Source organism: Neopelma chrysocephalum, unplaced genomic scaffold (genome assembly GCF_003984885.1).
Source record: "Neopelma chrysocephalum unplaced genomic scaffold, ASM398488v2 Primary Assembly neopelma1_89, whole genome shotgun sequence".
Lineage (NCBI taxonomy): Eukaryota > Metazoa > Chordata > Aves > Passeriformes > Pipridae > Neopelma > Neopelma chrysocephalum.
The window spans coordinates 597,843-617,371 of NW_020897751.1; the positions used below are offsets into that span (position 1 = coordinate 597,843).

At 55.7% G+C, this 19,529-nt stretch overlaps 3 protein-coding genes across 5 annotated transcripts in view; all 3 read right to left on the reverse strand.

Annotated features, from left to right (window-relative positions):
* Positions 1-217, reverse strand: part of PAOX (polyamine oxidase) — a 2,719-nt gene extending 2,502 nt beyond the window's left edge. The window contains exon 1 of the mRNA XM_027693075.1: positions 73-217. Within this exon, the coding sequence (XP_027548876.1) occupies positions 73-217 (145 nt within the window). The remainder of the gene's footprint in view (positions 1-72) is intronic.
* Positions 218-1,901: 1,684 nt separating this feature from the next.
* LOC113972160 (lysosomal acid lipase/cholesteryl ester hydrolase-like) lies at positions 1,902-7,559 on the reverse strand. Of its 3 annotated transcripts, XM_027692953.1 has the most exons (10): positions 7,452-7,475; positions 6,356-6,473; positions 5,872-6,070; positions 4,913-5,022; positions 4,532-4,640; positions 4,270-4,314; positions 3,917-4,013; positions 3,260-3,331; positions 2,253-2,318; positions 1,902-2,135 (listed from the first exon to the last, which is right to left on the reverse strand). In XM_027692953.1, exons 1-10 carry the CDS (start codon positions 7,458-7,460, stop codon positions 1,902-1,904), a joined length of 1,059 nt encoding a protein of 352 aa, XP_027548754.1. In that variant the 5' UTR covers positions 7,461-7,475. The 3 variants fall into 3 exon arrangements, with proteins under 3 accessions (XP_027548754.1, XP_027548752.1, XP_027548753.1); XM_027692951.1 differs by lacking the exon at positions 4,270-4,314 and having other exon boundaries at positions 3,917-4,063; positions 4,495-4,640; positions 7,452-7,559; XM_027692952.1 differs by lacking the exon at positions 4,270-4,314 and having other exon boundaries at positions 3,917-4,022; positions 4,460-4,640.
* Positions 7,560-9,884: 2,325 nt separating this feature from the next.
* Positions 9,885-16,098, reverse strand: LOC113972159 (lipase member M-like). Its single transcript, XM_027692950.1, has 9 exons — positions 16,018-16,098; positions 15,328-15,493; positions 14,791-14,989; positions 14,452-14,561; positions 13,896-14,032; positions 13,360-13,503; positions 12,341-12,412; positions 11,579-11,644; positions 9,885-11,109 (listed from the first exon to the last, which is right to left on the reverse strand). Exons 1-9 carry the CDS (start codon positions 16,096-16,098, stop codon positions 10,876-10,878), a joined length of 1,209 nt encoding a protein of 402 aa, XP_027548751.1. The 3' UTR covers positions 9,885-10,875.
* Between the last annotated feature and the right edge of the window lie 3,431 nt (positions 16,099-19,529).

The window sequence follows — 19,529 nt, forward strand, 5'->3', positions numbered from 1 at the left end:
CGCCCACCCCGTGTTCCCGGTGCCGCCCACCCCGTGTTCCCGGTGCCTCCCCGGGCCCCCCCCCGGCCGTACCGAAGGGGCGGGTGCAGACGCGGCCCCCGGGCCGGGCCGCCGCCTCCAGCAGCCGCAGGGAGCCGTGCCCGCGGAGCCGCTGAGCCGCCCCCAGCCCCGCCAGCCCCGCGCCCACCACCAGCACCCGCCGCCCGCCGCCCTCCATGGCCGCCGGACCCGCCGGCGCCGCCCCCGCCGCTGGCACCGCCCGCGCCACAACGCACCGCCCCCGGGAGCGGCCCCGGGGAGGGAGGGAGGGAGGGAGGGAGAGGTGTACGGAGAGAGGCAGGGGTGGAGGAAGGGATGGAGGCATGGATGGATCGATGGAGGGATGGATGGATCGATGGAGGGACGGATGGATCGATGGAGGGATGGATGGAGGGACTGATGGATCGATGGAGGGATGGATGGAGGGATGGATGGATGGATACCCGTGGGTCCCGGTGCAGCGATGAACCAGCTGCCTGTGCCCATGGAGGGTGGGAGAAGGCTGCGGTGGGAAAGGGGACCCCTCCTGGGGTGGGGGCAGCCCTGAGACCACCTCCCCACCCTCCCCTTCTCCCTATCCCGCTCCTGTAGCCACCTTATGGCACTCGTCCCGCTGTCCCGGCCATACACATCTCAGCAGCTCCGGGCAGAGCTGCCCCCAGTGGTCCCGCTCAGCCGGGATTTCCAAACCCTCCTGGACACAATAAAGCTCTCTATCCCCAAGGCTGGCTGGTGTTGTTTTTGTCAGTGAGCATTGCTGGTGCCTGCCCCCCCGGCAGTGGTGAGGTACCAGGATGCTCCCAGCTGGGACCCCCTGAGCACCCACTGTGCCACCCACCCCTGCCAGCTGGGTCACCCCATTGCATTCCTGCTGGCCTGGCAGCCCCCTGGAAAATGTTCACATGCAAGGAAGAGCCGGGGGCATCAGAGCTGCGGCACAGGCTCCTGAAATCCCCTTTGAGCATTTATTTTGGAGGGATTTTCGCCAGCCCCGGTTTTGCAGCAAGCAGCAGGATAGGAATGTGTGGCTGGGATCATGCATTGCCTTGGAACATCAGCCTGGCGGCAGCTTCCTGGGGGGAACAGTGGCCCTGGAACCCAGCCCCAGCCCAGGGCACTTGGGGTCACCAGCTCCTAGGGATGGAGGGCAGGCATTCCCAGAGTGTTAGTGCTGATGACACAGGGACAGCCAGACAGCCATCCCTGGGGACCTCTGGTCACCAAACAGTGCAGGTAAGTGCCTGACTTGTCCCAGCAGAGTCCTGAAACCCCCCCAGATGGAGACTTTCCAATTCCCTGGGGACCTGTCTAGGGGAAGAAGAGTTCCCCACATCCAACCTGAACCCCCCTGGGCTGTGATCTGGCGCCAGGCCCCCTCACTGCCGCCGAGAAAGGTTTGGTCTTATCCATCCCCTCCCTCCCTTTCTGTGCCATGGCTGGGGGCTGCTCTCACAGCCAGACTCTGCAGGCCCAGCTCCCTCCCATCTCCTCATGGGCTGGGCGCTCCAATCTGCAGCCTGGGCAGCCGCAGTGGGGTCGTGGCAGGGTCCCAGGATCACCACTGTCACCTTGGGGCCCTTCCAGCAGGGTTGGTGGCTCCTGCCCACCCTGACACCTCAGCTGACCCCTGTGGTGCCCTGTCTGCACGGTGCCACCGGGCCTTGAGGAGGTCTCGAGCAAGGAGGACAAACCCCAACGACCAAGGGGTGTGTGGGAAGCACCATCACCACAAGCATGGCAGGCCAGCAGGAAGGAGGGGACAGTAAGGACTGTCCCAACAGGAACTGTCCCATCATGTCCTCGGGCTGTCCCAGCTGAGGGAGAGGGGCCAGGCCACCAGCCCCTCCCTGGGAGCCACCATTCTACCGGGAGCCCTCCATCAGCTCCAGGATGCTGCTGTAGAGGCGCCCGGGAGCATCCAAGCCCCAGACAAAGTCCCAGTGGTTCCAGTCGGGGATGTGGGTGTAGGAGACGAGGTGGGTGATGCGGGGCAGCAGCAGGAGGACATCCTTCCAGTCGGCTGCCCAGTCCTCCCCTCCCGACCACACCGCCGTGGGCACCGGCATCTCCTCCACCTGGTAGAAGGGTGGTGTGTCCTGCAGGGACACAGGGAGCTCTGAGGAATGGCTGTCGTGGTCAACCCCTGCAAGGCAACCCACCCCTGCACCACCCTGGCATCTCCAGCTGCCAGCACTGCCCCTGCAGCCTCCTACCTGGTGGTACACGGCGGTGTTTTTGCTGCCATAGTCAAATTCTTTGAATTCTCCTGATTTCACCACCTGGGAGGAGAGGGTAGATCTGCTGTGGGAGGCCAGCAAGTGCCACTGTGTGGGTCCAGCACCTCCCAGCCTCCTTGAAGGCCCATATCATGAGAGGGTGCTTGGAAGGGGTTTGGGCAAGTCCCTGCCCTGCCCATTGCCAACCACGCCAGCTGGCTGGGGACAGACAGGACAAGGAAAGGTGTCAGTGTCCTCACCCATGGGATGTTGCAGGAGGAGGTGGGATCCCTGCAAAGCCAGATTTTCCACCCTTTTTAACAGGGTGATGCTTTGGCCTCCTGCTCCATGTCTGTCCCTAGCTATGGGTTGGCAAACCGAGGTGCTGCATGTGACTCCTTGGCTGCCCTGGTGCCACACTCTTCCCTCTGAAAACCTGCTCATCACCAGCTGGGTGTGCAGGATGCTGCTGGATTTCCTTTAACAACCTGATCATCCTTTTATGCCTTCCCTGCTGCCTATAATTTGGCTCTGCAAGGAGGCACAAGGGTGGGGGTCTCCAGCCTGACCCGGTTTCCAGCATGGCCAACGCTGCAGCTGCAGCAGGACTGGCAGAGCCCAGGCTTGGGGTGTCCAGGAGCCCTTTGGGCAGGGGGAGATGCTCTTGGGTTCCGCTTTACCTCCTTGTCCAGGTCTCCCAGGCTCTCCCTGTAAAGCCTGGTTTCCACCCACCAACACCAGGGTGTCCCCAGGCTCGCTCTCCTCATCCCTCCCCTTGTCCTGCCTGGCACAGTCCAGGGGGCACAGCACGGTGTCCCCTTGTCCCCACAGGGCAGCTCATCCTGCATTCAGCACCTCTCCTGTACACCTGATTTCTTGCCTTTACTTTCTCAGGATCTGCCAATATCCAAGATCCCTGAACTCTCACATCTGCCCTGGACACACCAGGCTCCCTATGAAGGGCCCATCCCAGGGATGAAGCATCTGTGTTCCAGGGAACCTACCTGGGCCCAGTGAACTATGTTTTTGACAGAGGTCCCATCCGGATAGTGGGATGTGTACACATCCAGCCGTGTCTGCAAGGAAAAATATCCAAGCTATCATTGCTTTCCAGTGGAGGGGAGCGAGGGTGGCACTGCCAGATGATGTGTTTCCCAAAGCAGCCACTGCTGAGTCGTGCTGCCTAGAGAGCTGGGTCAGGTTTAGGAGCATGATTTTCATCCTCTCCTGGTGCAGTTTAGGACTATGTCCTCTCCTCCTGTCCCTTGTTCCCTGGGAGCAGAGCCCGACCCCCCCGGCTCCCCCCTCCTGTCAGGGAGTTGCAGAGTCAGAAGGTCCCCCCTGAGCCTCCTTTTCTCCAGGCTGAGCCCCCCCAGCTCCCTCAGCTGCTCCTCATAGGACTGTGCTCAAGACCTCAGGAACTACCTGTGGTCACTCAGATGCTGCTTCAGCACCCTTGGTGTGGGTGGGGAGGAGCAGGGGCTGCACCCCAGGGGTGCAGGGGTGGCCGCAGGGACAGGCAGCCCTAACTCAGGGGTGTTATCAAGTGCCACCTGGGCACTGACATTCACCCAGCAGAGCCTGGGGACTTTTCCTGCCCTGGGAGAAGAAGTGAGAGAGGGATCTGGTTCCCCCATCCTCTCCTTGCCTGACACACCCACCATGTTGAGGTTCTTCTCGTTGAAGCCACCCAGCAGGGAGAGGAGGTTGGCGCAGGGTTTGTGCAGCAGCCTGTGCGTGCAGAGCTGGGGGAGGAACCTCCACACCCTCCTCACGCGCAGGGTCGCGTCCGTCCTGCCCAGCAGCAGCTGCGGGAGCAAAGGGCAAGTTTGGGATTTCCTGCACTTCCCTTCCTGCCCTCCTGCTGTGCAGAGACCTGTACAGCTCAGTGCAGGAGGCGATGCTGATTGAACACACGCCAGAGAAATTAAGATTGAGGACTCCCCTCTCTCCCCCCACCTCCCCCAAGCACCGGATCCGTTTTCCACTGCCATTAAAATCAACGTGGCACAGCTGCTCTTTTCCAGCTGTTTTGTCCAGGAATTCAACAAGTTTTGTCCTACAGATGGAAGATGTGGACTCAGCTAAGTGACCATCCAGGACTGCATCTGCACCTGATGGTGTCTGTGCCAATAAATCAGCAGGAATTAGCTGTTTTCTGCCACATCAGGTGTTGTGTCTGGGCATGAACCCTTTCCTAGAACAGGTGAGGGCAGGAGGGCATGGAGCAATCCCTTACCGAAATCATCTTGAGATTCTTGTCCAGAAGCAAGGGCATTTTCATGAGGGGACTTCTGGTGTGATTGGCTGTCACCACAGGAGCCAGGGCAAAGAACATTTTGATTTTCTGAGCCAGTTCGGGCATAGCTGAGAACGCAATGAACGCTGAGAAAAGAGAAAAACAACCTCAGACTCGGTCCATCTTTCTTCTGGGTTTGCTCAGACCCAGATCCGTTTAGCTGGCATTATCTCCAGCTGGAATTCTGACATCTCTTGCCACCTTCCCGCTTATCATTAGCGCAAGAGAGGAGACAACACCTTCATCCCCGTGGCTGGAGGTGGCTGATGAGGCAAAGATGGACCTCTCTGCTTTCTTCTGGCAGACACCAAAATGAACCTTTTCAAGGCAACGTGGTGTGGAACCCCCAGGAACTCACCGATGGTGCAGCCCTGGGAGTAGCCAATGTAGTAGAGCTGCTTCTGCCCCGTCTTCTGCAGCACAAAGTCCACCACGGCCGGGAGGTCGTACATGGCCATCTCGTGGAAGCTGTAACACAGGAGGGGTGTGCTGGTTCTGAAGCAGCACCAGAACAAGCCTCCCTGTGAGCTTTGGCCACCTTGCATTGCCCGGCTTAACATCCGGGGCTGATTTTCCAGGAGAAAATTCCTAAGAGCTGGGAGAAACTGCGAGGACCTGAAGGCCTCCCTCCGGCCGTGGCATCATCCTTCCCTGAAAGGGCTTAGTTCTCATTGAGCAGTAAATGAGCTGTGCAGAGCCTGCCCAGCTGTGCATTCCAGGGCCACACACAGCCACCCTGCAGCCCCAGACTGGCTCCCACCAGGATTACAACTCCTAGGGATGCTCTTTCCCAGAAGGGAGTGCAGCACCAGCTCCTGCCCGTGTGCCTGTTAGTGAGATGTGGCGAAACGCAGACCTGCTCTATTAGGTTTTTCTGCCAGCATGTCTATGAGCCTGGAAAATCCAGCACTGCTCTGAAGATTGGCTCTGGAGAGGCACTGCCACCTTAAAAAGGCCATTCGTGGGGACAAGGTTTCTGTGGGCAATGTCTAGGAGGAGGGGAGGTGGCAATGATGCCTGTGGGCACCTCAGTGGGGTCTCTGTGGATGCCCTGGCACAAGGCTGATGTCCCTGCAGGACGGGTGTCCCAGCAGAGCCCCGTGCTCTCGGCAGCTGCAGGGAGGTGCTGGCACTGTGTCAGCAGCAGGTCTGCACAGATACCTCCATCCTCCCTGCATACACCACCAGCAGCTCTGGGAGAGGCTGTGCCCAGGGATTAGGTGCTCTGACTTGCCTACTTGGAGGCACCCACCTCTGCCTAGAGGTTAGTGACAGGCAGGGATGTTTGCCAGGCTTTTGTAACACGCTCCAGCCCACCTGAAATCCCAGAATTCAGTCTGGTCAGCTGAAAGGTGCTCGTGTCTCCGGGACCAGCTCGTTCCCCGGCTGTTTCCCAGCCAGACATCATAGCCAGAGTCTGCCAGGATGAAGCCAAGGCTGTTGTTAGCCAGATTTTCCACCCAGTGGCTGCCTTCTCCGAATATCCCGTGCTGGAGAAACACGACTGGCTTGGCCCCTGGGTGCAAAAGAAAGAGCACATTTCCCTGACCCAGAGTTTTTCTATTTACTCACCCCAAATTAAGGCCAATAAAGCCTCTCCCTTGCACTGCCAGAGGACACACAATGTGCATTTTGGTGATGTCTCCTGGTGCTACAGCTTTGACTGTGAATAGGAGAAATCTCGTGGATTTGGTATTTTTGCTTTACCAACAAATACTCTCCTGGCCTGATAAGGTTCATCCCTTCACCTGCTTATGTTGAGGGTTATTTTTTGCAGGTTTTGAGTGAAACAGAGCCGTACCTCTGTTCCCTGGCTTTTCTCTTCCATGAGGAATTCTGTTCAGGCGGACGTAGTAGCCGTCCTGAGTCAGGACTTCATACTCCTCACTGGGGTACCCTCTGTGGCAGATGATCTGGCTCTGGGGAGAGAAAAACCCAGGTGGAAAAATATGCATAGCCCAGGTGTTTATCAGACTTGAAGAGCACATCCCTCATCCACTGGGATGCCTTTGGAAAACCCAGGTGGGGTGTGGCAGCCGGGACTTCGCTTTGCCCGGGGTGTCTCCGGGTCAGCTGAGGGCTTTTTGTGAGAGAGGACGCTCTGCCCAAACCCCGCTCCCGCCCCGCTGCGATGCCCCGGGGAAGAGGAGATGCTCGGTCTCGCCGTGCCTGTGAGCAGGAGGGCTGCTGCGGGGTCGGAAAAGGTTCCAAACCCGGAGATCGAAGCCGAAAGGATTTACCGGCGGCTGCCAGCGGGGGCAGGAGGTGCCACGCCGCGCCCTGAGCTGATGTGAGGGGCAGATAAGGTGGTGCATCGAACCTGCCCGGCTGGGCTGACTGGAAGGGCAATGGGATAAGCCCCACAGGGTTTGTTGCAGGGCTCCCGAGGCTCTGCCTGAGCTTTATTTACGCTGAAAACTCCCCAGCTCGGGAAGTTTCCATCTGGTGAAATCCAGCTGAGATCCTGCCTACACTTCGCTGTGTCCCGAGGTCGGCAGGAGGGATTAATGGCAGCGAATTTATCGCCCACATCTTGGGTCGACCTAAACCCACCTTCAGAGACTTCCAGGGCTCACCTGGACACGGCCCCGAGCAACTTGCTGCAGCTGCAGGACAGGGGCCACGCACAAATCTCTACCCTCTGGGAAGACATCTGGCCAAATCCAGGCCGGGATTATCCCCTTCCCTGGCTGCCCTGCTGACAATTGCACTCAGTGCCGCCGGAGGAAGAGGACTCCTCCGGGAAGCTGGGCTGGCTCAGGACGGTGTGGAGGCAGCATCACCTCACAGCTGCTCAGCAGCACCAGCCCTCCCCACGTAGGTACCCCCAGCCCTCCCTCCCCCAGCTGAACGTCCCCGGGCTTTCCAAGTGGGAATTCAGAGTTCTCCCGACTCACAACATTCATGGAAGCCTCGGGATTTAGAGCCTTTTTCTGCTCGCCAGCGTCCTCGGAGTTCGTGGGGGCTTGTATGAAAAACAGGACTGCAATGAACAGCCACATCTTGTGCCTGCGTAAATAATAACAATGGGAACAATAATAGGAATAATAATAGCACTAACAACAACAACAATAAAAACAATAACATGAATATTGTTATTATTGTTGTTGATCGTTATTATTATTAAACACTGCTATAAATGTCTGTTTCCACTTGGTTATGATGTGTTAAGTTTCTCATATATTTGAAGACCATATCAAGGTCTGGGCTGGGGAAGTGGAGGGGATTCCCAGTTTCAGCTTCCATTACAGTCCACATGAGGCTTTTTACACCCCTCTGTGCAGACAGGATTGGTACTAGACAAGAGCCTTTCTTATATTTTTAGTGGTAAAAAGAAGAGAACCAGCTCTATAATACAAGAAATAAAGTGCTAGAAAATACCATCGGGCCAGTTGTCTCACAGAGGGAATTAATCCAAAGGAGGAGTTTATGCTACAGAAAGAGCATATTTAGGTTGGCTGGGCTGTATCTATATCATCTATATCTATATCTATATCTGTATCTATATCTATATCTATATCTATGTCTATATCTATACTTTTTCTGTTTCTCTATTGCTTAGCTTTTGTCCCCAAACCCCACTATGAAGTGAAGGATCCTATGAACTGAAACTGGTAAAGCCTCATAGGAAGACAATTTATTAATTAAGTGTAGCCTGAAAAAAACCAGAACCCCCTTTTATCACCTTAGAGACTCCTGACCTGAGCAGAGATCTATTTTTAATATACACAGTTAACATTATATATGATTTCTAATGTTTTCCTGGGCTCTTAAAAGGCAGAGCTTAACTCCAGCCCAGCAGCATGAATTGCAGGGCACTCTCTACCTCCTTCTTCTCCTCCCGGTGGCTCTCCCACACCCTGAGACACATCTGCCCTCCGAAATATTCCCAGCAAGCCTCTCTAATGGTATTACCAAGAAAAAGAAGCAATCAGTGCCTTTTCCCCCTCGGGAGAGCTCCCACACAGGTCTGAACGAGGCAGGGGAGAGTACATTACCAGGCTGAGCCCGCTGCGGTGTCTGAGCAGGCCGTGGTGGGAGTGGAGGTGCCTCCGTCATCCCCGGCGTTATAAGGACCATGCTGTGTCAGAGCCCTGCCATGCTGTCACCCTGCTGTGCCACCTCACGTGCCCTCCAATTACCAGCTCTGTGCTGATCACACCTGGGGTACCTCCCTCCGCTCGGCCGCGTGGTGGTCGTGGCTTTCGTGCTTCCGAAGGATTACGTTTCCCAAAGCAGCCCAGAGCGGAATTCCGGCTATGGGGTTGCGCCTTAAGCCCTTGATAGCCGCAGTTAAAAAGATGCCAAAAGCTTTTCTTCGTGAAGGGCCATTTCCTAACTCCCGGGGTCATCCAGAAGAGCTCCTGGTGCAACAGGAGAACTCGGGCTCCACCAGCTTTCCGAGGCCTCCGGAGCGTGCCGACCTCCCCACGGACACACCGTGGACAGGCTGGGCTTCAACAGGAGACACGTGGTCACTCCATTCCTCCTGAAAAGTGGCAGTGGCCCAGGCGGCCTCCACACATTTGCAGTGGGCAGTTTGCAGAAGGTCTGCAAGGCTTTCCCGGAGGAGCACCCAGCTCCTCTCCCCGAGGGGCGGCAGCGCGAGGAGAGCTCGTGCAGTGCCGCTGTTTGGCTGAAGGGACGGGCACTGCACAGGGCAAAGGGGTTTGTTCTCCCCCTGCAGCCCGTGCCCGTCCAACCTGCGCCTTTCCATAGCTTGGTGGCCACCTAAGAGCCCGAGCCTTTGGTTGCTCTGCTCGAGGATGGCTTTCCTGGTCAGGGATTAATGGTTGCCTTCCAATGTCCGCAGCAGCCGTGGCCTGTGAGTGGTATGTGGGTTGTGAAACCAGCCCAGAACTCGCACGTGTTGCTCCATCCTCCAGCCTGTAATTTTCTGCCAGCACTGTGTGGGCGCTTTCCTCCTGATGGCATGTGTGGCCAGGGCCTGCACTCTTTCATTACCTCAGTGCTGTACCTTTGTCTGCTTCGAGCTTCTGAAAATGTCTTCCCGCTCCTGTGAGTGCAAAAATCCCACCACGCAGAATCATGGAATGGTTTGGGTTGGAAGGAACCTTAAAAATCACCTCCTTCCACCCCCTGCCATGGGCACGGACACCTTCCCCTAGCCCAGGTTGCTCCAAGCCCCGTCCAACCTGGCCTTGGACACTTCCAGGGATCCAGGGGCAGCCACAGCTTCTCTGGGCAACCTGGGCCAGGGCCTCCCCACCCTCACAGGGGAGAATTTCTCCAGAGGTTTAAGACAGTACAACCACACAGAGCCCAGTAGACCCTATCAATTTATTATTATTGTTGTTATTATTATTATTATTGCATCTTCATGGAAAGAGGACCTTATCCTTTGCCCTGCTTGCTCCCAGGCATATTTTATGAATAAAGTTACACAAACAGGTAAATTCACAGTTCCTCCCCTGATCATTGTATTATTAAGAACTTAATCCAGAGGCTGAACACAGATTTAGACTCATTACTGGCTTCCACCAGACTCTTCTTCTCTCTCCCACATAAGGAAAACAAAAGTTGTCCCTGAGAGGCAGGAAAAGGTGGCCTTTCCAGCTGGGTTTGTGCCTTAGAAGTGCTTAAAATGGTGTTTCCTGGTAGAACTGATTGAAAACTCCTGTGCGCATGAGCAAGGCCAGTGTTATCCAAATCAAATCAACAGGGACCTGAGAAAGACGTTCCCTACGTTAGCAAAAGGAACAGTTCTCATGGGAAAAAACCCATAAGAGCTCTTCACTGTCACCAGGCAGAGAGCTTCCATCTCCTTCTGACTGTGAAGTGAAGCAAAGAAAGTCGGGATGTTGGGGTCCTTGGCGTGGAAGAGTCACCAGAGGGTGAATAAAGCAACTCTTGGAGGATCCATCGCTCGACCCATGCCGTGGGTCCATCCCAGCAGACCCACTCCCAGGAAACACCAGCGTCCAGGAGGCACCCAGCTTCTGTCCAGGGGTTTGCAGCTGGGAACATGAGCGTGAGGAGGCCACCAGGAGCACAGTTCCACCGCAGTTTGTTGCTGCTGGAGACCCCCGTGAGCGAGGCACCCAGGAGACCCAGGGTTTAAGGGCCATGCCCAACTTCTGAAGGGCCTCAGCCTGTTTAACCTAAATCCAGCGTGCTCTCCCGATCATGGGATTGGCTTGTTTTCCCCTCTTGCCACAGTAATGTCAATCCAAACCAAGTGTAGCAGTTTATTGAGCCTTTTCCCCCTCTTTTGTTTCTTCGCTTTTTCTTTTTTTCCCCCTCCAAACCAAAGAAGCCCCAGAAGTCATTGAGAAGCCCCCTGTGGCCACTGCTCCAACTCTAGGAGCTCTTCTCCATGAGTTCCAGCATTTCTTTGTAGACTTGTTCATACACTTGCTTGCCCCAGAGGAAGTCGAAGTGGACGAAGTCGGGGATGTACTTTTTGTAGGCCAGGTTGGTTATCCGGGGCAGGGTGATGTTCACATCCTCAGGGGCTGAAATCCAGTCCCTGCCCCCGTACCACGCGGCCAGGGGGGCCTTCATCTTCTCCAGCTCATAGAAGGGAGGGGAGGTCTGGAAGACAAATGGAAATACAGCCTGGGAGGTCAAGGGCAAGTCAAAAATTCAAAGTATTCCTGATTGCTGCTTGGGATTGCTCCCTTATCCCAATTATAGCAGAGAAACCATCACCAGGGAGCCTCACAGTGCCTTGGGCTCCTGTGCTTTTCACCAGAGGGTCACAAAGTCATCACTGAGTGACATCACAGACACCTTTTGTAAGAAAGGCACAGACTTGCTTCCCCATATAAAGTAAATTCCACAAATACCATAAAATTCAAGGAATCACAGAATGGTTTGGGTTGGAAAGGACCTTAAAGATCATCTACTTCCAAACCTCTGCCATGGGCAGGGACACTTTCCACTAGCCCAGGTTGCTCAATGCTCAAAATTCAGTCTCAACCACCGCAATATTTTCTTTGCACTATTTCCCTTTTTTTTAAATCTCTTTTAAAACTGTCAAATGAGAATGGCCTTCTCTTACCTGGTTGTAACGGAGCATGTTGTCACTGCCATAGTCATAATACTTGAATTCCCCTGTCAGATAGAGCTGGAAAAGGAGGAGAGCCATGTTTGTTATCCATGTGTTGGAGGGGACCCCAAGTAGGATAACAGGGGTGACTGGGGAACTGCCTTGCTCCCTCCTGCCACCCAGGCTCAAGGAAGCCTTTGTTATGTCTGATATTGTATTTTGGGAGCAGAACTCAGTCCCCAGGAAGGTCTCAGCACAGCCTGAGCTGTGCTGGCTCTGCTCACCCCTCCTCTCTGCAGAACACTGATGTCAGGAGGTTGAGGCCCCCAAAACCCACGGGGAACCTGCTGTACAACCAAAAGCCTCAAAGGAGACATGAATTAAACCTGTGGGCAAGTTTCCTTCTTCTGTCATGGTCAATGTCCACAGCAGGAAGATGTGAGGCTGTGCATGTTTCCAATAATCAGTTGTATCATTTGTTTTCCTACTGACCCTTGGCATCTCCTGTCCTGGTTTATTACCAGTCTTTGTTCCATCTCCACCTCCTACCAGCTCCAAAGACTCTGGGGCACCTTTTGCTGGGAGTCATGGCCTAAGGAACTTCACCTGCAGCAGTGTTTCAGTTCAGCTTCCCTGCCTCTCTCTAAAACACAGCTCTGCAGGGAGAGCAGTGGGGGATTGAAGCCCAGCCCTGAGCAGAGGCCCTCAGCAGCTGAGAGAAGAGAACGTGGGCTCCTGTAGCATGGAATCTGCCCCTGCAGCAGGACATCTCACCTGGCGCCAGTGGAGCATGTTTTGTAGGGATGTTGAGTCAGGGTAGCGAGACAGGTACACGTCCATGCGGCTCTGCAAGAAACCAGGGGAGAGATTTATTCTCTGCAGGGAGGGAAATCCCCCCAGAAATAAAACTCATCCTGTTCAGTAGCCTCACACAGAGCTGCAGAGCTCCCTTCAGTAAGCTGAGCATTCCCCATGGGATGCTGGGCCACGTTAGGAGTGTGTCTGCTTTTCAAACCAAAGCAAGACTCCGCATCCTGTGCTCAGGATCCTTTTGCAAAGACAGAGTGCAACTCACTGCAGTAGCTGTGCGTTGTTTCTAATGTTTGCTTTTTGGAATATTGAGAAATTTCACCTACACTTTCCTCGAGAAACAGTGGCCCAGTTCTGACTCCATCCAGGATCAAGTTATTACTGCTTTTGGTGCTTCTGGTACTCTGTCTCCATTTTCACTCACGTGAGCAGGTTTTGGCAGGATCTGGACCTTGAAATCTTGGCTGGCCTCAAGGAAATAGCCCTTCCCCTTGTGGTCCCTCTGGGACTGCCCAGCTTGCCTGGATGTGTCCTCAAGTAACCCACTGTAGTGCTGGCCCTGGTGGGAGCAGGTTGGGATGGAGACCCCCCAGCCTGGTGCCTCTAGCCTGAATTTTTCTAGGATTCCACATTCAGTGCAGTGGAGCACAGAGAAAGGCTCTGATTTGGGGACAAGTTTGCTCTGAGGGATGGTGGACTGAAAAGCCTGATGGCCTTCAGTCCTAGAGGTGGATTGAAGGGAAGTTTGTTCCACAATGTCACTAAAACACATTTGTGAAATCACAAATCACTCAGTGCAAGAGAAACCCTGGGAGCCCCTGGAGCATGGAATGAATGTCCAGGGGGGCAAAATGCCAGCACAACGGCCCAGATGTTTCTACCCATCAAAGGTGTGAAAGGCCACGTGAAGGCAGCACATTGACAGCTCCTGGTCAGACAGGGAGAAACTGGATCCCCTCAAAGGTGAGCTGGAGGGTACCTACCACATCTAAGCTGCTGGTAAAGCCACCGGGCAAGTAAAGGATCAAGGAGCAGACACTCCTGAAGATGGGGTAGGTGCACACCCCGGAGATCACTTGCTTCAAGATATGGCCCTTATCAAAGACCACCGTGTGTCCCAAAATGAGCTGTGGAAGCCAAAAGGGTTGGTCAGAGTGGTTCCTGGTGCTTTCTGCCTCCAGGTGCTCCCCACCTCCCTGCCCACCCCTGGGAGCTGCTGACTTCTCGCCGCAGTTTTGCTGTGCTTTGTCATTTTGGCTTTTCAGGAACGCCCATGGCCCTGGGAGAGCCTTGATCTTCCCAGGAGAGGGTTCTCCCGGGAGAAGTGACCCAAACCCAACATCTAGAAACAGTTCTTCTCTGATTAGGGCTGAGCAGGGGGATGTTTGACACTGTTCCATGCCCTGCAGGGTGAAGGGCATGGGCACGAACACACAGAGGGCACCCAGAGGGCAGAGGGAGGGAGGGGATGGACCAGCCCTGCATGTCTTAGCACATCTCACATGTGGTGAGGACATACCTTAACCAGCACCTCGGGAAGGTCAAACACCTTCACCAAGGGCGACTTCATGTTGGAGTTCACAGTGATGGGAGCCAAGGCAAAAAACATCTTGATTTTGCGATCCAGTTCAGGGATGGATGAAAAGGTGATGAAACCTGTGTGAGGGAGAAGGAAGCAGACCCTGCCCTGCTATATATGAAGGAGCTGTTGACTCCCAGGTGTGTGTGCCTACCAGAAAGACCCTCAGAAGTGGCTCTAGCAGGTTGGTGACTTCACCTGAAGCCTTTGCTGCTGATGTATTTCAAGTCCCAGCTTGAGTGCTCAGCCCAGCTGCACCTCCCAAAGCTCTCCCTGGGGCTCTGGCAGCAGTGGGATGCACCAAAAGCTGTGACTGCCACCGATTTTGGGCTGTCACTGCTCAAAACTGTTCTGTTAAAGCAAACGGGGATTATTACCTGCCCTTCTCCCACTGTTGTTTGGACGTGCCTGGATGTTTACCGCCCCTGACCAAGGTTTTAGGAACACTCCAAAACTGGGTGCAACTGTGACCCTGGGCTGACCTCCTCCCAAGTACCTGTGGTGGTGCCTTGAGAGTAAGCCACGTAGTACAGCTGCTCCTGCCCGGTTTTCTGCAGGATGTGGTTGATGGTGGCTGGGAGGTCATACATGGCCATCTCGTGGAAGCTGCAGTGGAGACATGCACATGACAAAATCACTCCTGCTGACATGGCAAGCAGTGCCACGGCTGCCTGGGCCCAGGCAAGGGCTTTGGGGGGTCTGGGCAGCCCCGTGGAGTCCCAGTGGTGCCGGTTTGTGCCCCCTGGCAGAGGGTGTGACTGCCAGCAGCGCTGCTCCTCCAGCCTGCAGAACCCTGCTGAGGGTGCCAGGTACCTGCCCACCCTGCAGCAAATACCTGTAAGCTGAGTATTCCTGGTGGTGAAAGTCAAACTCTCTGTGTTTCCGTGACCAGCTGTTCCCGCGGCTGTTCCCGATCCAGACGTCGTAGCCGGCGTCGGCCAGGATGAAGCCCAGGCTGCTGTTGGGCAAGTTGGTCACCCAGTTGCTTCCCTCCAACACCAGCCCGTGCTGGAGGAGGACCACAGCCTTTGGAGCTAGAGGAAGAAGAGGAGGAATCATTTGCTCTGAGCACTGGGAACACTGACTGTTCCCATCCAGGCGTTGCTTTGGCAGCAACCCCCCGGGGCAGTGACACCAGGGCAGGGAGGCGGTCACCTCTGCCCTCAGCCTCTCTGGAGAGGTACTCTTGAGGAAGGCTCTTTGGTCATCCCAGGGCAGAGGAAATTGTTACAGTGAAGATGGAAAATAAGGCTGGGCTCTACATTTGATGGAGCCTGACAAATCACACTCCCAGAGAGAAACACAGGTCCACATCCGGACACTGGCTGTGCCCTTTGCACGGGGACCAGGCAGCCCTTCCTGGGACACTTACGGGGACAGAACATGCTGGAGCCCTGTGCCTCTGCTTCATGGGAGGTGCTCGTGCTGTCTGGGCTGCCCCTGCCGTGAGGAATCCTCTGCAGGGCCAGGTAGTAACCATCATCCGTCAGCACCTCGTGCTCCTCGAAGGGGTACCCGTGGTGGCGGACGATTTCACCCTGCAGGAGGGGAAGGACAGCGTGGGACAGGTGCCCAGGGAGGGGGTGGGGGTCTCTCTCCTGAAGGGTGTGAGGGCTTGGCTGGGCAAAGCCACCAGTGGCTGCTGCTGCCGGCGGGAGGGAGGGGCAGGGACCTCCCAACAGCCCTTCCACCAGCGCTGTGGCAGTGCCACGACTGCAGCTGAAACTTTTGGCAGGCGTGAGCTTCCTGTACTCCCTGAGCAGGTCTGGTACAGAACTGTCTCTCTTGGTGTTGCAACCAGTGCGTGTGAAGAGCGGGGCAGCAGTGACAGCGACGCCCTGAGCCTGAGACACCTGCGTTGGCCAAACCTGCTGACTTGGAATGAAGTTCCCCATAAATGTCTGCCATAAATCTGGGAAGATTTATCACGAAGAAGAACAGGGAGGTAATAAAACCTGGTATCAAACATTGGTGAAGACACACAGGGACCACGCCCAGGCTGTGACAGCACAGGGAGCTTGCACGACCAAGTGGGAAAGAAGGGGGAGAAGTCAGGACTTACAACGTCCATGGACACCTCGGGGTTTGCATCTGACTTTTCCCCGATGCACAGTAAATAAGCAATGGTCAGGAACAGCCACATCACGGTGCTCTGCAAAACATCATCAACAGCAGGAATGTGAGAGACACTGATGGCACTGGCACAAAAGCTGGGGAGTGCACTGGGGAAAAGTTGGGGAATGCCTGATGTCCACTTCACCTCCATCAGCAGATCAACATGACCACTCCACAGATTAAATCATTTTAAACTTGAAGTCCTCTAATTGCTCCTAAAAATGGCTTATTTTGCTAATCTTGACCAATGGTAGAGTCCAAATTCTACCATATCTTAATCCCACACTGTTCATCAGGCCCTTGTTTTTGGAAATATGAGCATGTATGTGTACAGCTATTTGTGCCCAGGCAAACCTGGTTTTCAAGGAGATTATTAGAGATTATTCATTTAGAATGATGCCTCGGGCAGTTGGAAGGAGTAAACCACCCAATTTTAAGTCCCAGGGCCGTGGAGTTTTGTTTTTAAGTTGAAATCAAACAATGTGATTTTGTTGGGCTCTCCTTATGCCTGAATAGCCCCTGGGACACCCCTGACCTGTTTTTGCAAACCTGAGTAAAATACCATCTCAGGAGCCTGCTGTTCTTTCTGGGATGGGTTTGGAAGGATCTGTTTTGACATGTTCCTACCACAAAACACCTTACTATTATTTTATTTCATAGAAACACAGAACCACGGAGTGGTTTGGGTTGAAAGAGACCTTAAAGATCATCTCTTTCCACCCCACTGCCACAGGCAGACCCTCCATGGGTAAATTTGTTGGGAAGCAGAAATACTGCCTCAGCTCTTGTGTGACACGCTGAAATAGTTAAATTGCGTGGAGCAATGTCGCAAGGAGCTACCAAATTCCCCCTGAATGCCCGTGCCTGCGCTGGGCTGCACGGGAAGCAGCGATCACGGCTGGATGCCCGCGCCACGCATTTTGCACCCACCCCACTGCTCCCCTGGTGAAGGGAAGGAGAGCTGGGAGCAGGTTTCTGTCCCTTCCCGGCTCTAACCCTCGTCATTCCCTCTCTCCTGCGGGAGGGACCGGCTTCCCAGGCTGCAGGAGGTGGTTTTGCAGCCGGGGAGAAGGTCACCTGCTCCCTCTGCTGTCTCTGGCGCGGATGTGGTGGAGGATCCCAACTGCACCACCGCTCTGCTGGAGCGCACCCTGGGACACCCCTTGTCCACCCTCTGCTCACAGCACGGGCTCGGGGGGCTCTGACTTGGCTCGGCAGAGCCCTGACCCCCACTCTGGGGGAAGGAGGGTAGTGGGGAACCCTCCTGCACCCCCTGGGGCGCGATTTGGGGCCAAGACCCTTCAGTGCCCCGCCTGTCACCGCCGACATCCCCGTGCCGCAGCAGGACCCTCCTTCCCCGCATCCTTCCCGGGATGCTCCCGAGGAGAACGCGGGTCTCTGGGACAGGGACGGCAGCCACGCACTCCCACAGCCCAGAGCTCGGCCCCGAGGCTCTGCACTCAGGACTTTAAGACTGAGCCCTTAGAAGAAGCGAGGAGGGACAGAAAGCATTTTTGCGGCGTAGCGTCAGGAGGAGAGAACGCAAATTCCAGGGAAGAGCCTTGCCCGGGATGGCCCTTTCCTCCCAACAGCAAACCTGCAGAAACACTCCCTTAGTGGAGCGTCCCTCAGCTCAGCAGAGCTGGAGAGCCCCCGGTGAGCTCCGAGAGGAGCAGCAGGAGCAGGGTGAAACCTCTCCCAGCACCCTGCCCCTCCCGGAGCACAAACGACATTCCTTTGGGAAAGGGACTCTGGGGAAGCCCCGCTGTCCCATCCTACTGCCTACAGCTCCCCGCAGCTCTCTCCTGCCGTGCCCAGGGACGGCCCCTGTGCCAAGGCAGGGGCACCCGCGGAGGAGGGATGGATTGATGGATTGATTGATTGATTACCTGTGGCGGTGCAGGGGCTGCAGCAGAAGAGCTGTGGGTGCCTTTCTTCTCGATGCCCACCCCGCAGCAGGTCCCTGCTGCCCGTTCACACTGCTCTCGCCCACCGCTCACCGGGCTGATATTCCCTCTGCTCCGCGGATTCCGGAGCGTCACGGGTCGCCACTCCCTCTAATCCTTCCTCCCACGAGGATGTAATTTACCTGAGGGCCGGAGTCTGCTCCGGCAGGAGACAGCCCGCCCACCTGGGCTCGCTTGGGAATGTTTTCGTGGCGCGGCAGAAGAGTTGAGAGCTGTAACAAATTGGTTATTTCCACTTGATGGAGTCATTTGGCATCACCCGTGACCTCTGTGAGCTGGAGGACATGGAGCCTCTGGACTCTCCATCTGCACTGGGACTGGTGCTGGTGTTGGTGTACAGGGCTGATGGTGCACGGAGCTGTGGGGTGCTGAAGGAGCTGTGGGGTGCTGAAGGAGCTGTGGGGTGCCTGGGACCAGCCCAGTTCATCCCAACAAGCTCCTGTGGGTGAGCCATCCAGCTCTTTTTGGCTCTTCTCACTGCCTCCTGGCTTGTAATGAGCCACTGCCTGAAAATGCAGAACTTCCCAGTCCCCACAGTGACTTCAGGGGGTGGTCTTTAAAAAACGAGAAATAAATCCATCCCCGGGGAGGGAGGAAGCTGGGCACGAAGCCTTCACCTCTTCCCAGACCTCACTGCTTCCCAGCTGGCAGTGCCTTTGGCCAGGAGCTGCCTGATGCCCCAGGAGGTCCCTGCAGGGTGGGTGAGGGGTGGCACGGGCTGGGGGTGTCATTTTTGGCAGCGCTGCCACTTCTCCACTCCTTGCCAAGGTGCCCAGACTGCAGCACCCCGGGGCTGGCTGTGCCCCCCGTGGGCTCCTGCAGCCCCCCTGCTGTCAAACCTGCCAGGTCTGGCCCAGCCACACTTGCTGAAATGCAAATAGTCGTTCTTTGGGAAGCCTAAATAATTCCACCTGTATTTAGAGCTCTAATGACTGGCCTTCACCAAAGACTAGATGGAGGCAGTGCCAGAAGCCCTCCCAGTTGGCTCACCCTCAAATGAGCAGTGGCTCAGAGCAGAGTGTGATATTTTTCCCTGCAGGGAGAGGAGGAAAGGTGGAAAAACAGGACCAGGTATGCCCAGACAAGAACCACTCCCCCTTCCTCCCAGCATATAGCAACACCAACAAAACTTGCCTTCCTTTGGGGGACAGGACATCAGAGAGGCTCCTGGTGGAGCTGTGGCCACTCCTGGCCCTTGCATCAAGTTTAGGGCCACACTGCTTCCCCTATTGAAGCACCTTCCCTGTGGAGACAGGCTGGGAGAGCTGGGAATGTTCTGCCTGGAGAGGAGAAGTTTGTGTGGAGACCTCACAGCTCCTTCCAGGGTCTGAAGGAGCTACAAGGAAGCCAGAGAGGGGCTGTTCATCAGGAACTGGTGTGACAGGACAAGGGGGAATGGCTTCCCACTGCCAGAGGGCAGGGTTAGATGGGATATTGGCAAGGAATTGTTCCCTGTGAGGGTGGCCCAGGTTGCCCAGAGAAGCTGTGGCTG